General features: G+C 49.3%; 1 protein-coding gene across 1 annotated transcript in view; it reads left to right on the forward strand.

The window, feature by feature from the left end:
- DCUN1D5 (defective in cullin neddylation 1 domain containing 5) overlaps window positions 1-19,887 on the forward strand; it is a 143,591-nt gene that overhangs the window by 45,529 nt on the left and 78,175 nt on the right. Inside the window, exon 2 of the mRNA XM_086935266.1 lies at window positions 9,450-9,571. Coding sequence (XP_086791392.1) covers window positions 9,501-9,571 — 71 coding nt within the window. The 5' untranslated portion in view covers window positions 9,450-9,500. The remainder of the gene's footprint in view (window positions 1-9,449; window positions 9,572-19,887) is intronic.

Below are 19,887 nucleotides of genomic sequence, written 5' to 3' on the forward strand. Positions count from 1 at the left end.
GTGGGATGGGAGCTGGTAGTGCTATGAGGAGGCGGAGGTGGATTGCTACGGGGGTGTCATTACATGAGCCTATATGTGGAATATCTCGTCTGGGAGTCGTGTAATATGACGGGAAAGGGGTGAGTATTTTCTAGGTTTGGGTACCAGAGCCATATATGACATGCCTGGTGCACACAGCACAGTAATGTGTCGCTTATTGCACCCCTTTCCCCCAGTGTTCATTGTATCAACAAGGGGAAGATTATTTTTTTAACCTAGACCCTTCCTTGCCCTGCACCCCTTCTCACCACTTATGGCCTAGTACCCTCACTACCCCTGAGATTTGTAGCCTCCACGCCACCCTATCTCCCCCCACACTCCCAGTAAGTAACCCCACCCCTGCCATCCGTGGAACTTGTGTCTTTTTCTCCAGCTCCTGCCAGCAGCACTTCTCGTACCTCTAATGCTGCAAGTCTACTTTCAGTAACACTGCACTTTAAACAACGCAACGTGCCACGTTGATAGGATAATTCTTATTGCTCCACCATCCCTGGCACTTGCATAAAGTTGGCCTGCACATGCTGTTCACTTTCCTCAAGGTTGGCTGCACGTCCTGTTCCAGAAGGATTCTACTCTGCAAGGCCACACAAGGGACATAGTATAGGCCAAAACTCCTCTGGGCCAGGTAAATTGCAGTGGGTGGGTGGTCGAAGGGCAGGGGTGCAGAAGTAGGGGTGCGAGAGGTGCCTGTGCTGTGTAGTGCAGTGCTTACAAGCTATGGAAGAAGCTACGCAGTGTCAAGTGTTTTGTAATATTTGACAAACTGAAAATGCTTGCAAAATAAATTTGATAAATATTTCAAAATATTTCCGCAGTAAGAAAAGTTCAAATAAAGATCGTAGTTTTTTTTGTGACTCTAAAGTGTGATTGTTGCAAAGATTTTAATAGGATCAAAAAAAAAAGACTCTTTACAAGTGTGATGCACACATGAGAGGTATGCACAGAAAATCGATTTCCACGTCTTATGTGTCACGCAGGGTTAGCATTGAAGCTGCATAATTAATACAAATGTAGTGCCCAATTGTGCTCTCTGTAAAAGGCAGTGCCCTCGCACACCATGCTTCAGTCATACACTTTGGACAATGGCCTCCCCACTCGCCCACCATTCTCCTGTCCAATCTTTTCTCTTTCTCCTCGCCTCTTCCTCGCTCTCTCTACTACTCAATCACTCTCTAGTACTCACTCTACTACTCTACTACACACTCTCTACTCCTCTACTACGCACACTCTACTACTCACTATTACTCACTCTACTACTAGGTCTCGCATTTGCGAGAGATTAAGCTAATGGCATTGTAAATGAGTGCCATTTATTTATCTGTTCCCCCCCCCCGATTGGGGGTGGCGGTCCCCGGGGCTGCGGGGTGGAGTGAGCCTCCCCGCCAATATTGTAATAAAGCTCCGGGGAGTGGCGGTCTGCGGGGCTTGGAGGGGGTGGCCTTTGAGCCCCACACTGCAGGAGCAGGCCCTGGGGGTTGGTGGTCCCCAGGACAATCAAGGGCTTCAGGAGGGGTGCTGCGTGGCCCCCCTCCGACCATTTTAAAAGCCTGGGGTGTGGTGGTCCGTCACGGATCCCCTGTTTTGAATATTAGAGCCCGGGGGAGGTGGCGCTCCCCGGGGTGTGTGGGAAGGCTCTAGCCCCCCACAGGTTATTTTTTTAAATTTAATTTATGCAAAGAAGCCCCGGGGGTGGCGGTCCGCAGGGCTTAGGGGCGGGGGGCTATGAGCCCCTCCCCACACTTTCTAATGAAGCCCTGGGTGGTGGTGGTCCCTGGGGCTGGGGGCGCTGGAGCCTGCGCTGCTTATTTTTTTTATTTTGCACGAAATTCGCGCTGGGCCATATGATATATGTACTTTTAATTGTGATTTTCTCAGGAACTACTGAACGGATTTACACCATTTACACCATTCAAGCAAAAGGCACGAGTCTGAACCAAGGACTACCTTTTTGCCAATTTTGGTGTAATTCCGTTCAGCAGTTTAAGCTGTATGCACGATGAACGGTTCCTATGGAAAACTGCATTGATAATGTTTTGGGACCCCCCCCCTTTTTTTCCTGGCCCCCGTGTAACGAATCACCCACAGACTTTCAGGATAGGAGCGGACCGGAGCGCCCCACCAGTTTTGAAAATTTTGTGATTCGTCAACCGGCGCCAAAGTTATTCCAAATAAAATGTTGCAAATTTCTTATGGAAAATAGGTCCTAAGTATACCTACTGGCGACCGCCAGTAGGTAATACATATAATGAAATTAAGTGCTTATATACACAGGGACATGCTGTACTTCTGTGTCAGAGTATGATTATTGTGCCGGGAAGAGCTAACTCTGGAGTAGTCTTCTGAAGATAAGATAGTTATCTTCTGTTTGGGGTAATGAATGCCATAGTTGGCTGTTTGAACAATGAAGGATGTGCTACCTGTGTTTTTAGGTCTCGCCTACGCAGCGCGCATGCAAGTAGTCTTTTCTTTTTTTTCTAACACCCCTCCCTTCACCGTTCCCTAGCAGCTGCCACTAATGCCACAGACGCTCTTCTCTCCTCCCGTGGTCTGTCGCTGCTCCAGGGGTCGCTTGTCATTTATCCCCTCGTGTGTTATCAACTGTATGAGAAAAACAACGATTGGGAAACAGAAGGAAAAAAAAGCAGCCTTCTGTAATGAAGTGTGCGTTTTCTTTCGCTGCATGCTGTGGAGCCTGGTGGGGTCTGAGTGGCCCTCGGCAAATGTTTTCATTTTTGGTTCTAATTATTGCATCTTGCCTGCTCCCGGCGCGCCTGGATCAGCCTGTGCTCTGAAGTGTGATGTGGCTGTGAAGCAGAGCAAGCTCCACCGTACCTGAGAGAAGTATCCAACCTAGCGAGGGGGCGGCGAGGTAAACCACCACTGCAGCAGCAACGACACCTCCCGGAAGCGCTGCCATGAATCGCCTAGAAACATGTCAGATGGCGCGCGCTTGTTGTGTTACACCGAGGACACTGCCGCAGTCTAAAAGTATTGATTCTCTTCTCTGTGTGAAGACATAACCTGTCAGCCCTAGCAGGCTGACCTCGACACAGCTCAGACAACTTTTCCCCACCCTGCCTACTTGACAGAACCCCCACAGAAGAAGTAAAGGCAAGCAAATGCCAGTGTCTGCTGCACAGAACCGCACAAAAGCGGTGCCTCGCAGTCAGCCCCTGCCACCTGTGCAGCAGGAGGTCCTGGCAAGCAGTTGTGAACTACATTCCACGTGACCAGAAGCTTCTCATTCTTATTTTCTTTCTCGAGCTCTCTTAAAAATGCAAGAACACCTACTGCACATAATTGGAACGGCCAGGTGATTTTGTTGATAGAAAAATGTCATTTGAACACGGGTCTGAATTATGCCTAGATAGGTCTTGCCTTTGGGACCTGCTGCATAACTAATGTGGGCTTGTGGCTTTACATGTAGGAGTAGTTTGGCAGCAGAGTTTTTAATCCATTGTAGTTTTTTCATAGTTGATAAAGGTGATCCGTGGTACAGAACATTGGCGTAATCGAGTTTAGACAGTACAAAAGAGATAGTAGCCTGGACCTAGTGTGGAAATCCCAGGTGGTGGGAAATGCGTCGCTGAGTTTTCATTGTAATGAAGCTTGATCTTGCTTATATTTCCACTTAGGCATCCACTGATTTCCTGGAGTCCATGGTAATTCCAAGGTTTTTTTAATCCTTGGGTACTTTAGGAGGTGTTCCCAGATTGTCAGGCCAGGCGGCGAGTGGGTCATAGTTTTTCCAATAGCGACCTCCGAGTATTTCTGTTTTGAAAACATTAAATTTGAGATGGCTCCATACCATCCAATGATCAACAGTTCAGAAGTAATTGAAAATGTGAGAGTTTCCAATGTCTTTGGAGCTTTCCAGTTTGAGTATTTGTGTCTGTCATCTGCATAGTTATATCATGTGAGGTGAAATTCATTAATCATTGCTGGTAATGACTTCATGTAAATGTTGAAAAGTGTGGGTGAGATAATAGAGCCTTGCTTTTGTGATGTGTGGTTTGGGTGAGGAAGGGGGACTAGGATTACATTTGTTCTGTTTTGAAGGTAGGATGGGATTCAGTCAAGAGCAGTCCCTTCTATGCCGACTTTGTAGAGTCTTTGTATTTGTGTCATGGTCAACTGTGTCAAAGGCAGCTAAGAGGTCCAAGATAGGTAGTGCAGCCACCCCGTTCCGGTCTACGGTGTTCGTGAGGTCATCCCAGATGGTGATGAGAACAAATTCGATACCTCTTTCTGGACGGAAATATGAATGCTACTCTTTCTGTAAGTTTGCCCAGGAAACGTCCATTTTTAATTGATCTGTAGTTATCTGGATCACGCGGGTCCAGATTAGTTTTCTTTAATAGTGGGCCTATGTATGCCTTTTATAGGTCTGAAAGATTCCTGTAGTTAAGGAATTAATGACGATTCTTCTTACTAGAGTGGCAGCAGAGGTAGTTAGTAGAATGTTCTTGAAGATTTGTGGTGGATAAGAGTCAGAATGGCTGCCTACAGGCCTGCTTGCTTTGACTTGATCCATACATTCACTTTGTGATATTTGTTTTGAAGGAATGTGGTGACTCTGTAAACCTGGAGGTTTTTTTTTTTAGGTTTAAAGTATTTTATTAAGGTATAAAAAAACATGGGGAAGGGAATAGGAGGTCAAGCGAACATACAGTACAAAAAGCGAGATGTTGCAGCGGTTCAGAAGGAAAGTAGGGAGACAGGAAGCCCCAGAGGGTAACAAGGCATAAGTCTTAAGGCAATAAGGCATCGCGAATGACCCCCCAGGAGACCCCCCATTCTCTTAGCAAGGCCGAGCTGAAATAGCGTCCCGCAACACAGTAAAAAAAACACACCATCCCTCCAGCCCCCCAACCCCGGAAAATTAGGAGAAAGAGAAGCAAAGGAAGAAAAGGAAGAAAACAATACCCCAACATCCCCGTCCGAAGGTCAGCATTAGAAGCATATAACCCCGCCCCAAACCCCTGACCCCGCACATTCACTCCGCTGGAGCCGCCGGCGGCGTCAGCCTAAGAAGTCGCAGGTACCGTGGGCATGTGAGCTCGCGGAATTCCGTGGATAGCAGTGCCAAAAAGGGGTGCCAGAGTTGTTCAAACTGGTCAACATTCCCAGCCACCGTCAGCGACATCTTCTCCATGCCCAGTACCTGCCAGAGCCTGTGTAACCAACCAGTGACAGAGGGGGCAGTGGGGGTACGCCAGAGCACCAGGATGTTTTGAACCGCGGAGCCCAGCGCAATCGCAATCTGCCTACCCCTGCGGGACTTCAGCGGGTACATCAGGTCATTGGGGAGGCCTAGCAAGACATACGCAGGGAAGCGCGGGAGCTCAATCTCAAAATGCCTGTCCACCTCATCCAAGACCTCTTTCCAATAGGCCGACAGCACCGGGCACTCCCAGAGAATGTGCGTGAGGGTACCCTCCTGTCCGCAGCCGCGCCAGCAACCTCTATCGCCGATTTTGCGCATCTCTTAGAGCCGCTCCGGGGTGTAATACCAATAGGTGGACACCTTAATAAAGGTCTCCGTCAGCCCAGTGTGGTACGCCGAGTGCCTCGCCCGATACGCAATCCTGTCCCACTCTTGGTGGCTCAAGGTCCTGCCCAATTCCCTGTGCCAGCGCTCCCTCCCTGGGTTATGGTAATGAAACGGCGGGGGTTGGAGAAACTTGTACAAGTCGGTGATAAGCTTGGCATCCGAGGTCCGGGTAACCAGCCAACGCTCATAGGGCGTAATCGAGCGGGCAGCGACGTCGCGCACTGGGGGTTGTAGAGCCCAGTGGCGGACTTGCATATAACGCAGTCTGTCCCCCTCCGTCAGGCCAAACTCCTGTCGGAGCTGCTGGAAGGGGAGTACGCCCTCCGGCCCGTAGATCTGGAAAAGCGCCCTGCAGCCCGCGCTCACCCAGTGGGAAAAGGCTCCCGGTTCCAGGCCCGGAGTGAAGTCCGGATTGCCAGCAATGGGGGTGAACGGCGATGGAAAAGTGGTGAGCTCGCGAAGCTCGCACACCGCGTCCCACGCTTTCAGCGGAACCCGGGTGATAAAAGAGGCGTAGAGGTTTGGCGGGCGGTGAGTGCGCCGCAGGAACGGGACTTCCTGGAGCGTACGGCCCGCAACTGCCTGGTCTTGAAAGAGCCAGTGCTTGTCCGATTCCCACCGGCTCCACTCCACCAGATACCGAAGTTGATCCGCCTGGAAGTACTTCCGGAGGTCCGGGACCCCGAGACCCCCCGCCTCCGGGGCAAGCATGGAGAGGACCCGCTTCATCCGAGGCTTACGGCCCTGCCACACAAAGCGGGAGATGTCTGCCTGCGCCTGTCTTATCCAACCTACAGGGGGCTGGAGAGGTAGGGCGCGAAAAAGATACAGGATCTGAGGCAGTATCGTCATCTTCACCGCTGCGATACGGCCCAGCCACGAGAGCAGGCCCTTGTTCCATCGGCCGAGTTCCTCTTTGATCTTTTTGCCCAGAGAGGAATAGTTAGCAGCGACCATTGCAGGCAGGGAAGGCGCAAGCAAAATCCCCAGGTAAGGCACCGTGGAGGAGGACCATTGCAGAGGAAAAAGACACTGGAGGTCCCGCCTGGTGTTAACAGAGAGGGACACGTCCAGGGCGGCCGACTTAGACATATTCATTTTGAAGCCTGCCACACGGGCAAAGGAATTCAGTTCCTGGACGCAGGCAGGGAGCGACCGCCTAGGGTCATCTAGGGTCAGCAAGACATCGTCCGCATACAGGCTGACAGTATGCGTGTATTGCCCCATCCTCACTCCGATAGCGTCCGGGTTATCGCGAATCCTCTGGGCAAACGGCTCCATATAGAGGGCAAACAGGAGCGGTGAAAGGGGGCAACCCTGTCTCGTGCCACGCTCAATGGCAAAGCTGCCGGAGCTGTGTCCGTTTACACGCACCGATGCTGACGGTCTCTTATAGCAATTAAAGATCATAGTGCGGAACTTCTCGCCGATCCCCAGTTTCCCAAGAACCAGCTCGAGGTACGGCCAATGAACCCTATCAAAGGCCTTCTCCGCGTCTACCGATAGCAGCATCCGCTCCCCCGGGACGCGTGAGGCCTTTTCTAGCACGTGCGTCACCCTCTTGGTGTTGTCGACCGTCTGCCTACCGGGTACAAAGCCGGTCTGGTCCGCCTCCACCAAACCTGGTAGATTTAGACCCAGTCTGGCCGCCAAGATCCCCGTGTACAGCTTGAGGTCCACATTTAGAAGCGAGATGGGCCGATACGAGCCGCATAGAGTCCGGTCTTTTCCCGGTTTCGGGATAACCGACACGGTCGCCGAAAGAAGGTCTGGCGGGATGGCTCCCGGTTCGGAGAAGGAGTTGAATAAACGAGCTAGGAGAGGCGCGACAGTGGGACAGAAGGTCTTGTAAAACAAGGCCGTATAGCCGTCCGGGCCCGGGGCCTTGCCGTGTTTCAGCCGTGCAATAGCGGAGATGACTTCCTCCACGTGAATATCCCTCTCCAGGTGGGTCGCCTGGGCGGGGTCCAAGGCCGGGAGGGTCACTGATTCCAGATAGGCCTCAGCCTCTCCCGGTGGGGAGGGCTCTGCAGCGTACAGCGCCTCGTAAAAGGCACGGAAGGAGTCCGCCACCTCCGCGTCACCGGAAACCGGGACCCCATTTGCTCCCACTAGCTCCTTCACGACGTTGCGTTGCTGCGCAGCCCTGAGCCGGTGGGCCAGGAGCTTACCGCATCTATCTCTGCCGGTGTAAGGGTTTTTTTTTTAAAGGGGTTGGTGCAAGTGGTTTCCCTTTGTCCAACGAGCCTGCTTTGGTTGTGTAGTGATTTGCCAGCTTGTCCGTGAATTCTTGATTAATGGGATGAGTTCTTTTATGGATTTAGGTTTATGAAATTGTGCTAGAATTTTATACAAATTTTTATTTGCACATTTTAGCATTTTAAATTGTCTGAATGGCGTTTTTAATTTTTATTTTTAGCTTTTTTGGATTGCTAACTTGTATAATCTTAAATTTATTTTGTCAAGATCTGTGTTCAGTGTTAGTTGCGTTTCTAATTGTTAAAAATTGAGTTTGTTCCTTGGTTGATTGTTGGATGCATGATCAGGGCTTTTAGGGGTGTTGCTTTTTGGTTTTATGTTGAACAGTTAGCAAATGGTGTTCTGACCATAATGTGACTGGATTAATCGTTTGAGAGGCAACAAGTTCTATTTTTTCAAAAATGACATCTAGGATGTGCCCAGTGTGTCTAGGCCAGTGATGATGGTTTATGGTCGGGGCATATTGGGTTTGTCAAACCAAATGTTTAGGTCTCCAGAATGCATAGGTTGGATGGTAGTGTTCTCTGTTTTGAAAACAGTGTTTAGAAATGTGACTGGGAATGTTGCATTGATAGGTGAAGGTCGGTAAAGGAGAAGGTAGATACAGGAGGAAGATGGTGTAGGGTTGCCTCTGGTGAAGAGGGCCTCTCAATCTTGTATGACAACGTCATCTGGTTTAGTGAGATATGTTTGCTCGAATAGAACAGCTAGCCCACTTCTTCTTTTGCCTTTACAATTTTGGAGCTATAGAGCTGTGGTTCTCCTGATACTGCATCCAAACAAACCACCATGTGATGGCCTGGAATCCTTTGAAGGGAATAGGGGGAAAGTGCAGCTAACTAAAATTCTTCTTTACTTCAGGTTTTTGCCAATGTTCTAAATTCTTACTGCTCAGTACATAAGCAGCAAATGGGCAATGACAACATGAGTTGTAGTTGATGTATTTAAAACAGCTGATCGAATAACCAAGTTAAAATGGGCACCGGTCCTTGCATGCTTGTTTCCAGTCCAGGGAGGGGCTCGACTGTTCCCATTGGGTGCAGGGTCAAGACTGATTTGTATGACTGGGGTCAAACTGGAATGGCATGGTGAGCAAAAAAAAGATGGATTTAGGCCCAGATCTCTGTACTGGGGTGAATGTATGACCTTGTTCTGCATTCTGTCCATCAATTGTTCTTTTGGTTTGGTCAAGTAGTGCGGAGGGGGAACAAATAATTAAATGTGCAGATGTGAATTTGGCTAGTGGAATGCTGGTCTGTCTTTACTACATAGCAGCAAATACCATCTTTAAATTTGGTTTCTCCAATATTTCTAAAGCTTTTCAGTGGAAATGTAAAGATAGGTTAACAGCACTACAAGGAGGATTACATGTTTCCATTCTCAATGTTATCATTTTTGTCATCAAGGTATGCGCTGTACTGTAAAGTTGCCCACACTAGTAGTTTATTTTAAATTTTAATTTAATGGTATTGTTTTTATAATTTGTTAGCAAACTTGATTTTACTCACACTTGGCGAAAGTGAACTGCAATATTTGTCACTGAGGATTGTACTATGGCATGTTTATTGAATCTAACTACTGGGAACTGTATTTTCAGAAACGTCTTCACAGTGCAGCCATTCGAAATTTATCATCATATTGGGAAAATATGCCTGTGAAAAAAAAGAGAAAATCCTCTGGTTCTGAAGATCTTGGCTTAAAGAAATGCAAACTCACAAGGTAGTGATATATTCAGTCAGATACATTGTAAATGTTTACTTTGTGGCCAGCTGTTCGTGTACGAATAATACATTCATGACATTTCTAAATGTTCTCAGTCAACTCTTACTGGTACTGTTGCTTAAGGACTGCTGTGATCTGGGTTCAATCTCCATAGTTTGACGTTGTAATCTTAAATAATTTTAATTTAACAGTCGACAAGTGACATTTTTTTGCCAGAATGGCAGATTTAAAAAAGATTAGGAAGGGAATAAGTTAAAATGGTGTAATCCTCCAAAGCAGTATTTGATGCTGTCGTGACCATGCAGACTGGGGCAGGTCGAGAACAGGGACAAGAGACAGGAAAGGAAAGGGAGGGATTAGTAGGGGGTTGGAGGAAGGAGAGGTACGACTGCTGCAGGGAGCTCAGGCCCAGTAGAAGAAACTAAATAAAGGAAGTTACTGCTTCCGACCTGTGTCATCATTATTACGGGACACAAAAACTGGCGACAAGGGTGGTAGAGATACGTGACCTTCCCATGCCTGCAATGCAGCCGTCTGCTGTATGCACCTGCTATGTGCTGCCCATGTGCCGTTATCACTCTGCGCTACCAGCATCACTTTCCCTCCTCATGTAGCAGGTGCTCTCTGCTCTACGCCTGGAGGAAGCCACTCTGCCTTCCACCGGCTCCCTCTTCTTGACTTTCAATCCAAGTTTAGAGCCCACCTTAATAGACTCTGGGGAAGCCTCTGAACAGCATGGACAACTGGGGCACACATTTCTGGCCGACAGAACTTGGGCCTCCCCCCACCCCGTCTCTCTCCGTGAAGAGCCATGGGGTCACCATCAAATCTGACCACTTGCTTCGTGGTCAGGTCAGCGCTGTGATTTCCTCTAGTGTCCACCAACTTCGAAAAATCAGGAAAATTGCACACCTGCTGACTCGCTCAGCATTAATTCAGGTGGTGCTCGCACTAATACTCTCACAGCTTGACTTTTAAAATTCCATCTACCACGGTCTACCTGTCGGTCTGCAAAAAAGGCTTCAATTGGTCCAGAATCAGGCAGCAAGACTGATTCTTAAACAACTCAGGTGGCTGTCAGCCAGACCTGGTCTGGCACAGCTCCACTGGCTCCCGATAGCCCAAAGTGTAACCTTCAAGACCGGCTGCTTAGCCTTTAGTGCTCTGCATGGCAAGAGCCCCAGATTCATCAGCCGCTTCATCACTAAATATACCCCGCGGCGCAGCTGCCGCTCAGCCCACCACTTTCTGCTCACTACTTCGTCTTTTAGACTGAAAAGTCTGGGTGGCTGCCGCTTCTCCCACTTGGCCCCCAGACTCTGGAATTCTCTCCTGTTGGCACTCAGAAGTTGTAATAACCTCAGCTTCAGAAAGGCTTTAAAAACATGGCTATTCGAGCAAACCTATGCCTAGTAACTCTGATGCAACAGTCTCCAGTATTTAGCGCCATGAAAACGAAGGGTGTACATGTGCTTTAGAAGTGCCTACTAACATACCATAACATAACATTTATAATTTTGAAGTCTCCACACTACGTATTGGGCCAATCCCGGTCACGGAAACTAGACCTACCCACACAAGTGTGGTATCCTTTTTATCAGGAGACTTTGGGGAATGCTGGGGGGTGGATGTTTGTGGCTCCCTGCAGATTCCAGAACTTTCCATCACAGAAATGTAAGGAAAATAACTGTATATTGCTTTAAAAAATCTGTCATACCTGGAAGAAGTTACAGGTGAAAATATTGGCACAAATGTCTGGGTTTTTTTTCAGCTCAATTTTAATATTTTTTATTTTTAGCTGTTAGTTGCTATTAAAAAAAACTTGAAGAATCTTCACAAATGACCCCTTGCTGAATTCCTAATTAGATCTAGTTTTCCGAAATGTACAGCTTTCCGGGATCCATTATTGCTTTCACACCAATTTCTTGCATTAACTAGAAGGAGATTGAAAACACAAAAAATAGCAAAAATAGGGTATGTCCCAGTAAATTGCAATACTGTGTGAAAAATGTTGGGTTTCTGACAAAAGTTTGCCTGTCCCTGAAAGCTGAGAAGATGGTGATTTCAGCACACAAATCCTTTGAGACCATTTGTAGAGAAAAAAAACAAAAGCTTTTTTCTGCAGCACCTTTATCCAATTCTTTCAAACTCCCCACAAAAAAATTCTTTGCTGTATTTTGGGTAATTTCTGGGTTTTCGGGGGAGTCCCCAAAGCCTGGGTACCTTCAGAATCCTCAATTTGTCTTAAGAAAAAGACTTACATTTGGTGTTGATACCAAAAGCTAGAGGGGACTAAGTGGAAACTACCCCAAATAGCGCCCCCTCCCCTCCCCCCCCCCCCCCCCCCCCCCCCCCAAAAAGGCTTTGCACAGCAGGGGGAGGGATGGGGGAGGCGTAGCAGCAAAGGGAGATAAAATCCTGGATCATTATGGTCATACTTTCATTTTAACCTTTAGTGGTCTGCTCATGGGACTAGCAGTGCAGAGAAAGTTTCTTCTGGTGAAGGAGTGTCCATTTGCCAAAAGTAGACGCTTAGTGGTGATCTTGTTGCTTCAGAGTTCCAGCTGATTTTTATTTTCCTGGGAGTGATCATCGACCTTCTTTGCAGTTTTACTTTTCACAGAGACCTTATGGCCATGTGCCTTTGCATAAAACTGTGTGGTGATCGCCTCACTATGGAAGAACAAGCAATGTCTTTTGCACTAAGTTTCAACACTTGTTTTTTCCGTAATGAGAATCCACATTAAAAACGTACTGCAGCTACTCCTCCACTTAGCCTGGAATACTCGCCCATTATTCTAAGTCTTAAATCCATTACATCACACTGCTATCGGGCCCAATATGTGCCATGAACACTGCATTTACTTTTCCTCTTGAAAATAACGACAAAATACAACTTAACAAAATGAAGAAAGGAAAAAAAAACACAAAATAACAAAAATAAAAAAATAATAAATTAGCCCCATAAACAACGATCTACAGCAATATTATAAACGGAAATAAACAAATCGGAATATTTCAGAAGAACCCTGAAAAAATAAAAACATATTGAATCATGAACCCCAGGCTACATCTGAATCTATGAAGAATATTAGAAAACGGCACACTGGCAATGTGGGCTCCAAACGGCTCACTGGTGTGTAATTAACCCCTTCTATGCTTGTGACAAGGTCAACTCGTCATGGGTGTTACCTGCGCTGTGCGTTTGACGAGTTGACCTTGTCACATAACAAGGGATTTTTAAAATTGCAGCACAGCACGGGAATATGCAGCAGCAATAATGCGGTGAATACAAATTCTGTTTCCTCCAATGCTCTACTTTTGTGACCCCATTGCCAAGAGGCCACCCCAACACAAGGTCAAGAAATAACAAATGAAAAGGAGCTTTCAATTCTATACAGGATTATCTATTACAAAATCAATAGATGGTTAAACTGTTCTCCAGCAATAGATCAAGTAGTCATGATGGAATTAAAGTAACTCGCAAGACCCCTGAATAACTTTTATTAATCACAACTTTATTTTATAAATGCCAATTTGACAGAAGCAATCCGTTCGACCCAGCCGAAGCGTTTCGTCCCTGTGGGACTTCACCAGGGCTTGATTAATATCCCAATGTTGTCATCCATCCAGTGTTGGCTCCAGTTGTTGTCTCATAAATCGTCATTGATACAATTTTGTACCACTAGATGGTGTGATGCGCTCCCATATTATCTTCATTGTTTCTCCTGGTTCGAATGTCCTATGAGATCACACCTACTATGCTTAGTGGTACAAAATTGTATCAATGAGCAGAGGTAAGTTGGGATTTGGGGTCGTTGTAGGGGCACCATCGGTTCAGCTCACAAAGGCCCAGGGGCTTCGGGTGTATGGGTGCCTTTCGATATTTGAATCTTCTTGCCAGGTGTGATCTGGGGGGAGTGTCTGCATTCACACTGCAGGTGCTGCCGTGGAGGGCAGGAGAGGTCAGCCAACGCTGGTCACGAGGTCAGGATTGCCGGGGAACTTCACTGCACAGTTGAGCCAATCTGACTAGGCCCGTGGACGTCGGGTGCTGAGTATCCGCCTGGATCCAAAGTCTTTGGAGTCTGGTTATTCTGGACATGTCCGCTGTCCATGGGAGATTGGGGGTCTTGAAGGCAACAGTCCTCTCAGGGGTTTCAGAAGTTGCTGTTGCAAGACAGGTTTCAGGGTCGTTCAAGCAGGAGACAGGCAGGTAGGGATGTGACCAAGGCAGTTGTCTTCTGCTGCTGGGTCTTTCTTATGTCGTCGCAGATCCGAGGGCCAGATCTGGGGGAGCCACAGTACTAAATTTAGGAGACGTTTTAGGAGAGAAGCAGGTACTGCCAATGTACACCTTACCTGGGATGACTACACCCTCTAAGCCACCCTCCTTTAGGAGGGGTCATAGACCTATCCCTGATTTGAGGGATCGCCCCATCTTCAAGATGGCTGGTACTGAAAGTTGTGCTTCTCGCTTCCCCAGCTTAGGGGTGGGGTTGGCAGAGGTCGGCACACCTATCCTTTTTTAGGTCTCGACGTACAGCATTGCTTTAGCAATGCTTGTTTGGCCGAGATTATAGTAGGGCTTTCAAAAGTCTACCCAAACTGCTGCGGATCGGGTACAGTTCATGTGAGCCAGGCGCATGCACATTGCACACCCACACCATTGTCAGCCACATCCCACACCATTTGTCTGAGCCTCTTCATCAGACTTCAAAGGAATGCACTCCCCCGCCCCGCCACAGCAATGCCAAATGCTTGGTTTTATTTGGGATCCATTTCACGAGGCGGTGCACGTTGCCTTCCTCCTCTCCCGGATAAAAATACTGCCGCAGGCCACTTTCGTCTCACTCCTGCAGGATTCGGCAGAGATCAACCTAACACCACACGGGGTGACAACGCGCAACTTTTCCACTGAACAAACAGTATTTACATTTCAGAATGTTATATCCCTACATGTTTTAATGCACTATCATCGTGATGCATTTGTGACCCGCCAGTGCCCCTCCCCCTATTATTTATCACGTACAGGAAACCAACTACAGAAACCGCATTTTTTCCCAAAACAAACTGGGCGCAGCCACTTTACCCCATGGGGTGGCTACACACCCCCGCCTCCACTTCCTCACTTCCACCCTCCCAAGTTTCAGAGGCAGCCTGCTAGGCTTGCGACGTGTGATGGCGCTCTTGCACTTCTCTGGTACCAGCTCTGCACTGACAAGCAGGGTTGTCGTCGGCCGAGCGCTTTACGTCCCACAATGAGTTTGGTAAGCAACCAAGAGCTATATGAATTCTGCAAAGTATAAAACACGTGCTCGGGCAATCGGATCTGTGTTGCTGCCTCACTGAAAGCTACCTCATAATCCATTATAAAGGTGACCATGAACACACTGAGAGGACTGTGCATGTAACCTGCACGCTGTGACAAATCGAGTTATACTTCCGGTGTTTGGTCCTATATTTCAGGTTCGTTTTCCACTTAATTGCATCTTTCTTTTGCTTTCTTGATGAACGGGTGCGCACATATGTTTGCTTAGGGCAGGTCACGGGAACGCAGGATAGCTCTCCAATAAATGTCCGTCCAGGCCCCCACCACTCACGGTGAATCCGCAAATGACATTCCTTTGCCCTGGAAGAGTGGACTTGGTTCTTATAAAAACATAGCTTTTTGTGTTTTTATATCTTGAACCACCAAAACATTTGTCTATTCAGATGTACTTTCAAGCAAAATATGGACAGCTGAGCAGTCAGTTTACAGCTGTACTATTTGAAATTAACTGTAGACCTGCTCTTTGTCGCTCCCTCTTCTAATATTTCGCTCCTCTCTCCCTATGTGACCTTTTTTACTGTCTATTCTGCATTTCTGATAATTACATCTGCCAGTGGATTCCTCACCGTGTGAATATCCCCCTGCGTCAGCAACGTCCGGAAATTCCTGTTCGAGGCATGTGGGCTGCTGAATTCATATCTGTGCATAGATCGCCGCCTAGTGTTGGGTCCGGATGATTGCACATTGTTGTCCTGGAAGAGTCTTCGAAGTATCACGAGATAGGTGGCTCCTCCCCTGGACTACAGTGCGCATGGGCATCGCCTCCATCCCCAGATTGTTTTTTTCCGCCATTGGGTTCGGATGTGTGTCGGTTCCCTCTTCGGAACCGATAGTAGTTTACGTTTCTACTTGAGACCAAAAGGTCTATAGGCTGGGCGTCTGTATTGTTTCGTTCGGGTTATCTTCTCAGCTCCGGACGCTCTCTGCCCTCCGCGTGCTCTCGGCGCGGACGGGCCTACTCGACGCTCAAAGTTCCCATCATGGAACGGACTCTGTTCAAGAAGTGCCCAGTGTGCACTTCCAAGTATTCACTCCTCGACGTGCACCCTGTGTGCAACAAGTGTTTATCACCGGACCATGACGAGACCAGGTGTATGGCCTGCTCAAAGTTCCGGTGCAAGAAGACCCTAAAGCATCGTCGGGCCGCTCGGCTCCAGGCCCAGTTGGCGGCGCTCCCTGCGACCCTGCCGGACAACATCTTTGAAGGTTTTGAGGTTTCGGACTCTAACCCTGCGTCGGAGGAAGAGAACTACGGCGCAGAGGATGAGGAATTTTATGAAGCCGGCGACGAGGTAGGGGACGACGATGAGGCCATTGCCACCGTGGGGGATAGCTCGGAGGAAGAGCACCCCCAAACTGACTCAGGGGTCAATCCCCAACATACGGCCCAGGTCGAGGGATCGCCTTCGGGCCTTACCCAAGACCTTGCTATTAGTCCAACTGCCCCGCCTCTCGGCCCGGCCACGGACATTTCGGATGAGCCACTCCCGTTGAAGAAAACTAAAGTGAAGCCATCGGGATCCACGCAGTCGGTTTCGAAACCGAAAGTGAAAGCTCCACTGGTGGTGCAGAGGGCTCAGGAGGTGTCAACACCTAAGACAATCAAGATGGCCGACTCGAAGAGCCACGCCAAGATGGCCGACCCCAAGGCCTCGGGGTCGGCGCAGAAGGCAAAGGTGGTCGACGCGGCTGCGTCGGCGCCGAAGATGGTCGGGGTCGACGACCCAAAAAAGGCTCCGAAGAAGCGCCAAGGCGATTCCAAGGCTCCGGCTGTACCGGCTCCGACCGTCGGAACCAAGGATGGCATGGTTTCGACTCCAAAGACCCTGCCCCCGGCAGACTCGGCTCCCGACTCAAGGGGAGCGCACAAGCAAGTCAAGCCCTCCCCGACATTAGCGAAGAAGGTGGTTGAATCCCTCCAATGGATTCGAAGCGCTGAGGTTCCCGAGCCGGAGGGAGTGAAGCCGAAGCCCGCATCGAAGCCGACGAAGGCGCAGACGCCTATTCGCTACACCCTGCCGCCAAAATCGGCGCCGAAGGCCTTCGCTCCGAAGCAGGGGGCGGACGTGCCCTCGAAAGAGACCTCGACGTCCAAGGCAGCGTAGGGGGTGTCGAAGCCTCGGCTCCAGCCACTCGCAGAGGAAGAGCGCCGAGAGGTCTTCATCGACGCCAATACTGGGAAATTGTCCCTCCTCAAAAGAAAAATCACCACGGAACCGGTGCTAGAGCATTTTTGGATTCCTCTTAAAAACAAGAAGGACTCGACGGGTGCTTCAGACCCTATGGAGCCTTCATCTCCCACACATGTGGAACGTTCTCCAACGTGTTCTAATGCGGGGGAAGGTGAAGATGAGGAGGGGGACGAGTACAACTATCTGGCGTACTCGGATCCAGAGGAGGAACATGGACCTTGGTCTGCCAGAGCCGACCCGGACGACCCGCAATCGGGTCAGGAACCGCAGCTATTTGCGGCAAAGACCTCACCGACGGAGGACTCGGCGGCCTTCAACGCTCTACTCGAGAGAGCTGCGGCTAACCACGATGTCGAGCTGCACTCAGACCCTGTGGATGTGGACTTTTTATTTGACACTTTCTCAGTAGCCGAAAAGTCAGTCAAAACACTGCCAATGCTTAAGGGGGTGCTCAAACACGCAACGGAGGTCTTCAAGGAGCCCACCCGGGCGCGTGTCATCAACCCTCGCATTGACAGAAAATATAAGGCAGCGCCCTCGGATCCAACATACATCAAGGGACACTTGCCTCTGGACTCGTTGGTTGTATCTAACGCTCGGAAGAGGGCGAACTCGCAAACCACTGGTGACGCTCCTCCCACAGACAAAGAGTCCAAAATCTTCGAGGCCTCTGGGAAACTAATTGCTGCACAGGCAGCTAACATTTGGAGAATCTCAAACACACAAGCCCTACTTGCACGCTATGATAGGGCTCATTATGACACCTTAGAATCAATACTGCAACACTTGCCTGACCAGTACAAGGAGGCAGGAGAAATGCTGATTCAGGAGGGAAAGCTCATTACAAACGCATCCATAAAATGTGCGCTGGATGTGGCCGATACAGCCTCCAGGGCAATCAACACCAGTGTGTTGCTTAGACGGCATGCTTGGCTTAGAATTTCAGGGTTCAAGCCCGATATTCAAACAACAATACTGAACCAATCAGTTAATCCTGACCACCTGTTTGGCCCTGAGGTGGATGCGACGCTGGAAAAGATGAAAAAAGATACTGACACTGCCAAGTCTATGGGGGCCCTCCAGTCTCAGCAGTTTCGGAGCGGTTCCTTTCGTCGCTCCACGTCCAGAGGCACCTCAAGGGGTCAGGCATCGCAGTCCACCCAGTATTACAAAAGTAACACTCCAACCTCATACAACAACAAGAGTAGAGGTGGCTACAGAGGCAATAACGTCAAGGGCAGGGGACGTGGAAACAACAGCTCCAGGTCCACCACCGCCAACAAACAGTGACGTCTTGTCACTGCCCCCCGACCATACAACACCGGTCGGGGGGGAGACTCCAGCAGTTCCTGCCCGCGTGGAAATCCATCACCACGGACAGGTGGGTCAAGTCTCTTATCCAGTACGGTTACTGTCTGGAACTTACTTCCATTCCACCAAACATACCCCCAAGAAGCCGTCCTATGTCCGGCGAGCACTTGACCTTATTGCAGCAGGAAGTCCTAGTCATGCTGCAAAAAGGGGCAATAGAGCTCGTCCCGTTGCAGGAAAGGGGAACAGGCGTTTACTCCCTGTATTTTCTAATCCCCAAAAAGGACGGATCCCTCATGCCCATCCTGGACCTCAGGCCCCTCAACTGGTACATTCTCTCGGAGCACTTCCATATGCTCACATTACAGCAAGTACTCCCTCTGCTTCAGCAGGGGGACTTCCTGGCTACGCTGGATCTGAAAGATGCATATTTTCATATCCCACTGCATCCTTCCCACAGGAAGTATCTCAGATTCACAATCCTAGACCAGCACTACCAGTTCAGGGTTCTGCCGTTCGGGGTCACCACAGCGCCAAGAGTCTTTACCAAGTGCCTGGCGACTGTGGCGGCGCATCTGCGACGCCAAAACGTTCACGTCTATCCTTATCTGGACGACTGGCTCATTCAGGCAAAGACAGAACAGCAGTGCGCAGACCATGTGTCACGCACTATTCATCTCCTGCACGATCTGGGATTCTCGCTGAACTATCCAAAATCTCATCTCCAGCCCGCCCACGTACGGCAGTATCTGGGCGCGACGATAGACACGCTGGCAGCCACTGCGCAGCCAAATTCAGTGAGAATCGCCAGCATCCAGGCTCTGATCCAACAATTCAGACCTCAGCACTCGCTTCCAGCGAAGGTGTTCATGCAGTTGATAGGCATGATGGCCTCCTGCATCTCCATCGTCCCGCACGCGAGACTACATATGCGTCCGCTTCAAGAGTGCTTGGCACGTCAGTGGACTCAGGCTCATGGGCAACTGACAGACCTAGTGTTGGTGAGCGGTCGGGCGTACAACTCTCTGCATTGGTGGAATCCACAAAACCTTTGCAAGGGCCGACCGTTCCAGGAGCCTGTGCCACAGATTATCCTGACGACGGACGCCTCTCTCCAGGGATGGGGAGCGCATGTACTCCAATACACGGTGCAGGGACTATGGACACTACAGCAAAAGAAGATGCACATCAATGTGTTGGAACTGATGGCAGTCTTCATGGCCTTAAAGGCGTTCAAAGTACATCTGTGCAACAAGGTCGTGTTGATCCGGACGGACAACATGACGGCCATGTACTACATCCAGAAACAGGGAGGCACACACTCTCCACAGCTGTCTCATCTGGCTCAGAGCATGTGGAAGTGGGCCATTCAGAGGAACATCTTCCTCATGGCAGAGCATCTCCCGGGCAAGGACAATCAGATGGCGGATCTGCTCAGCAGGCACAGCCATCAAATGCACGAGTGGGAGATACATCCA

The sequence above is a fragment of the Lissotriton vulgaris genome, chromosome 8 (assembly GCF_964263255.1).
Source record: "Lissotriton vulgaris chromosome 8, aLisVul1.2, whole genome shotgun sequence".
Lineage (NCBI taxonomy): Eukaryota > Metazoa > Chordata > Amphibia > Caudata > Salamandridae > Lissotriton > Lissotriton vulgaris.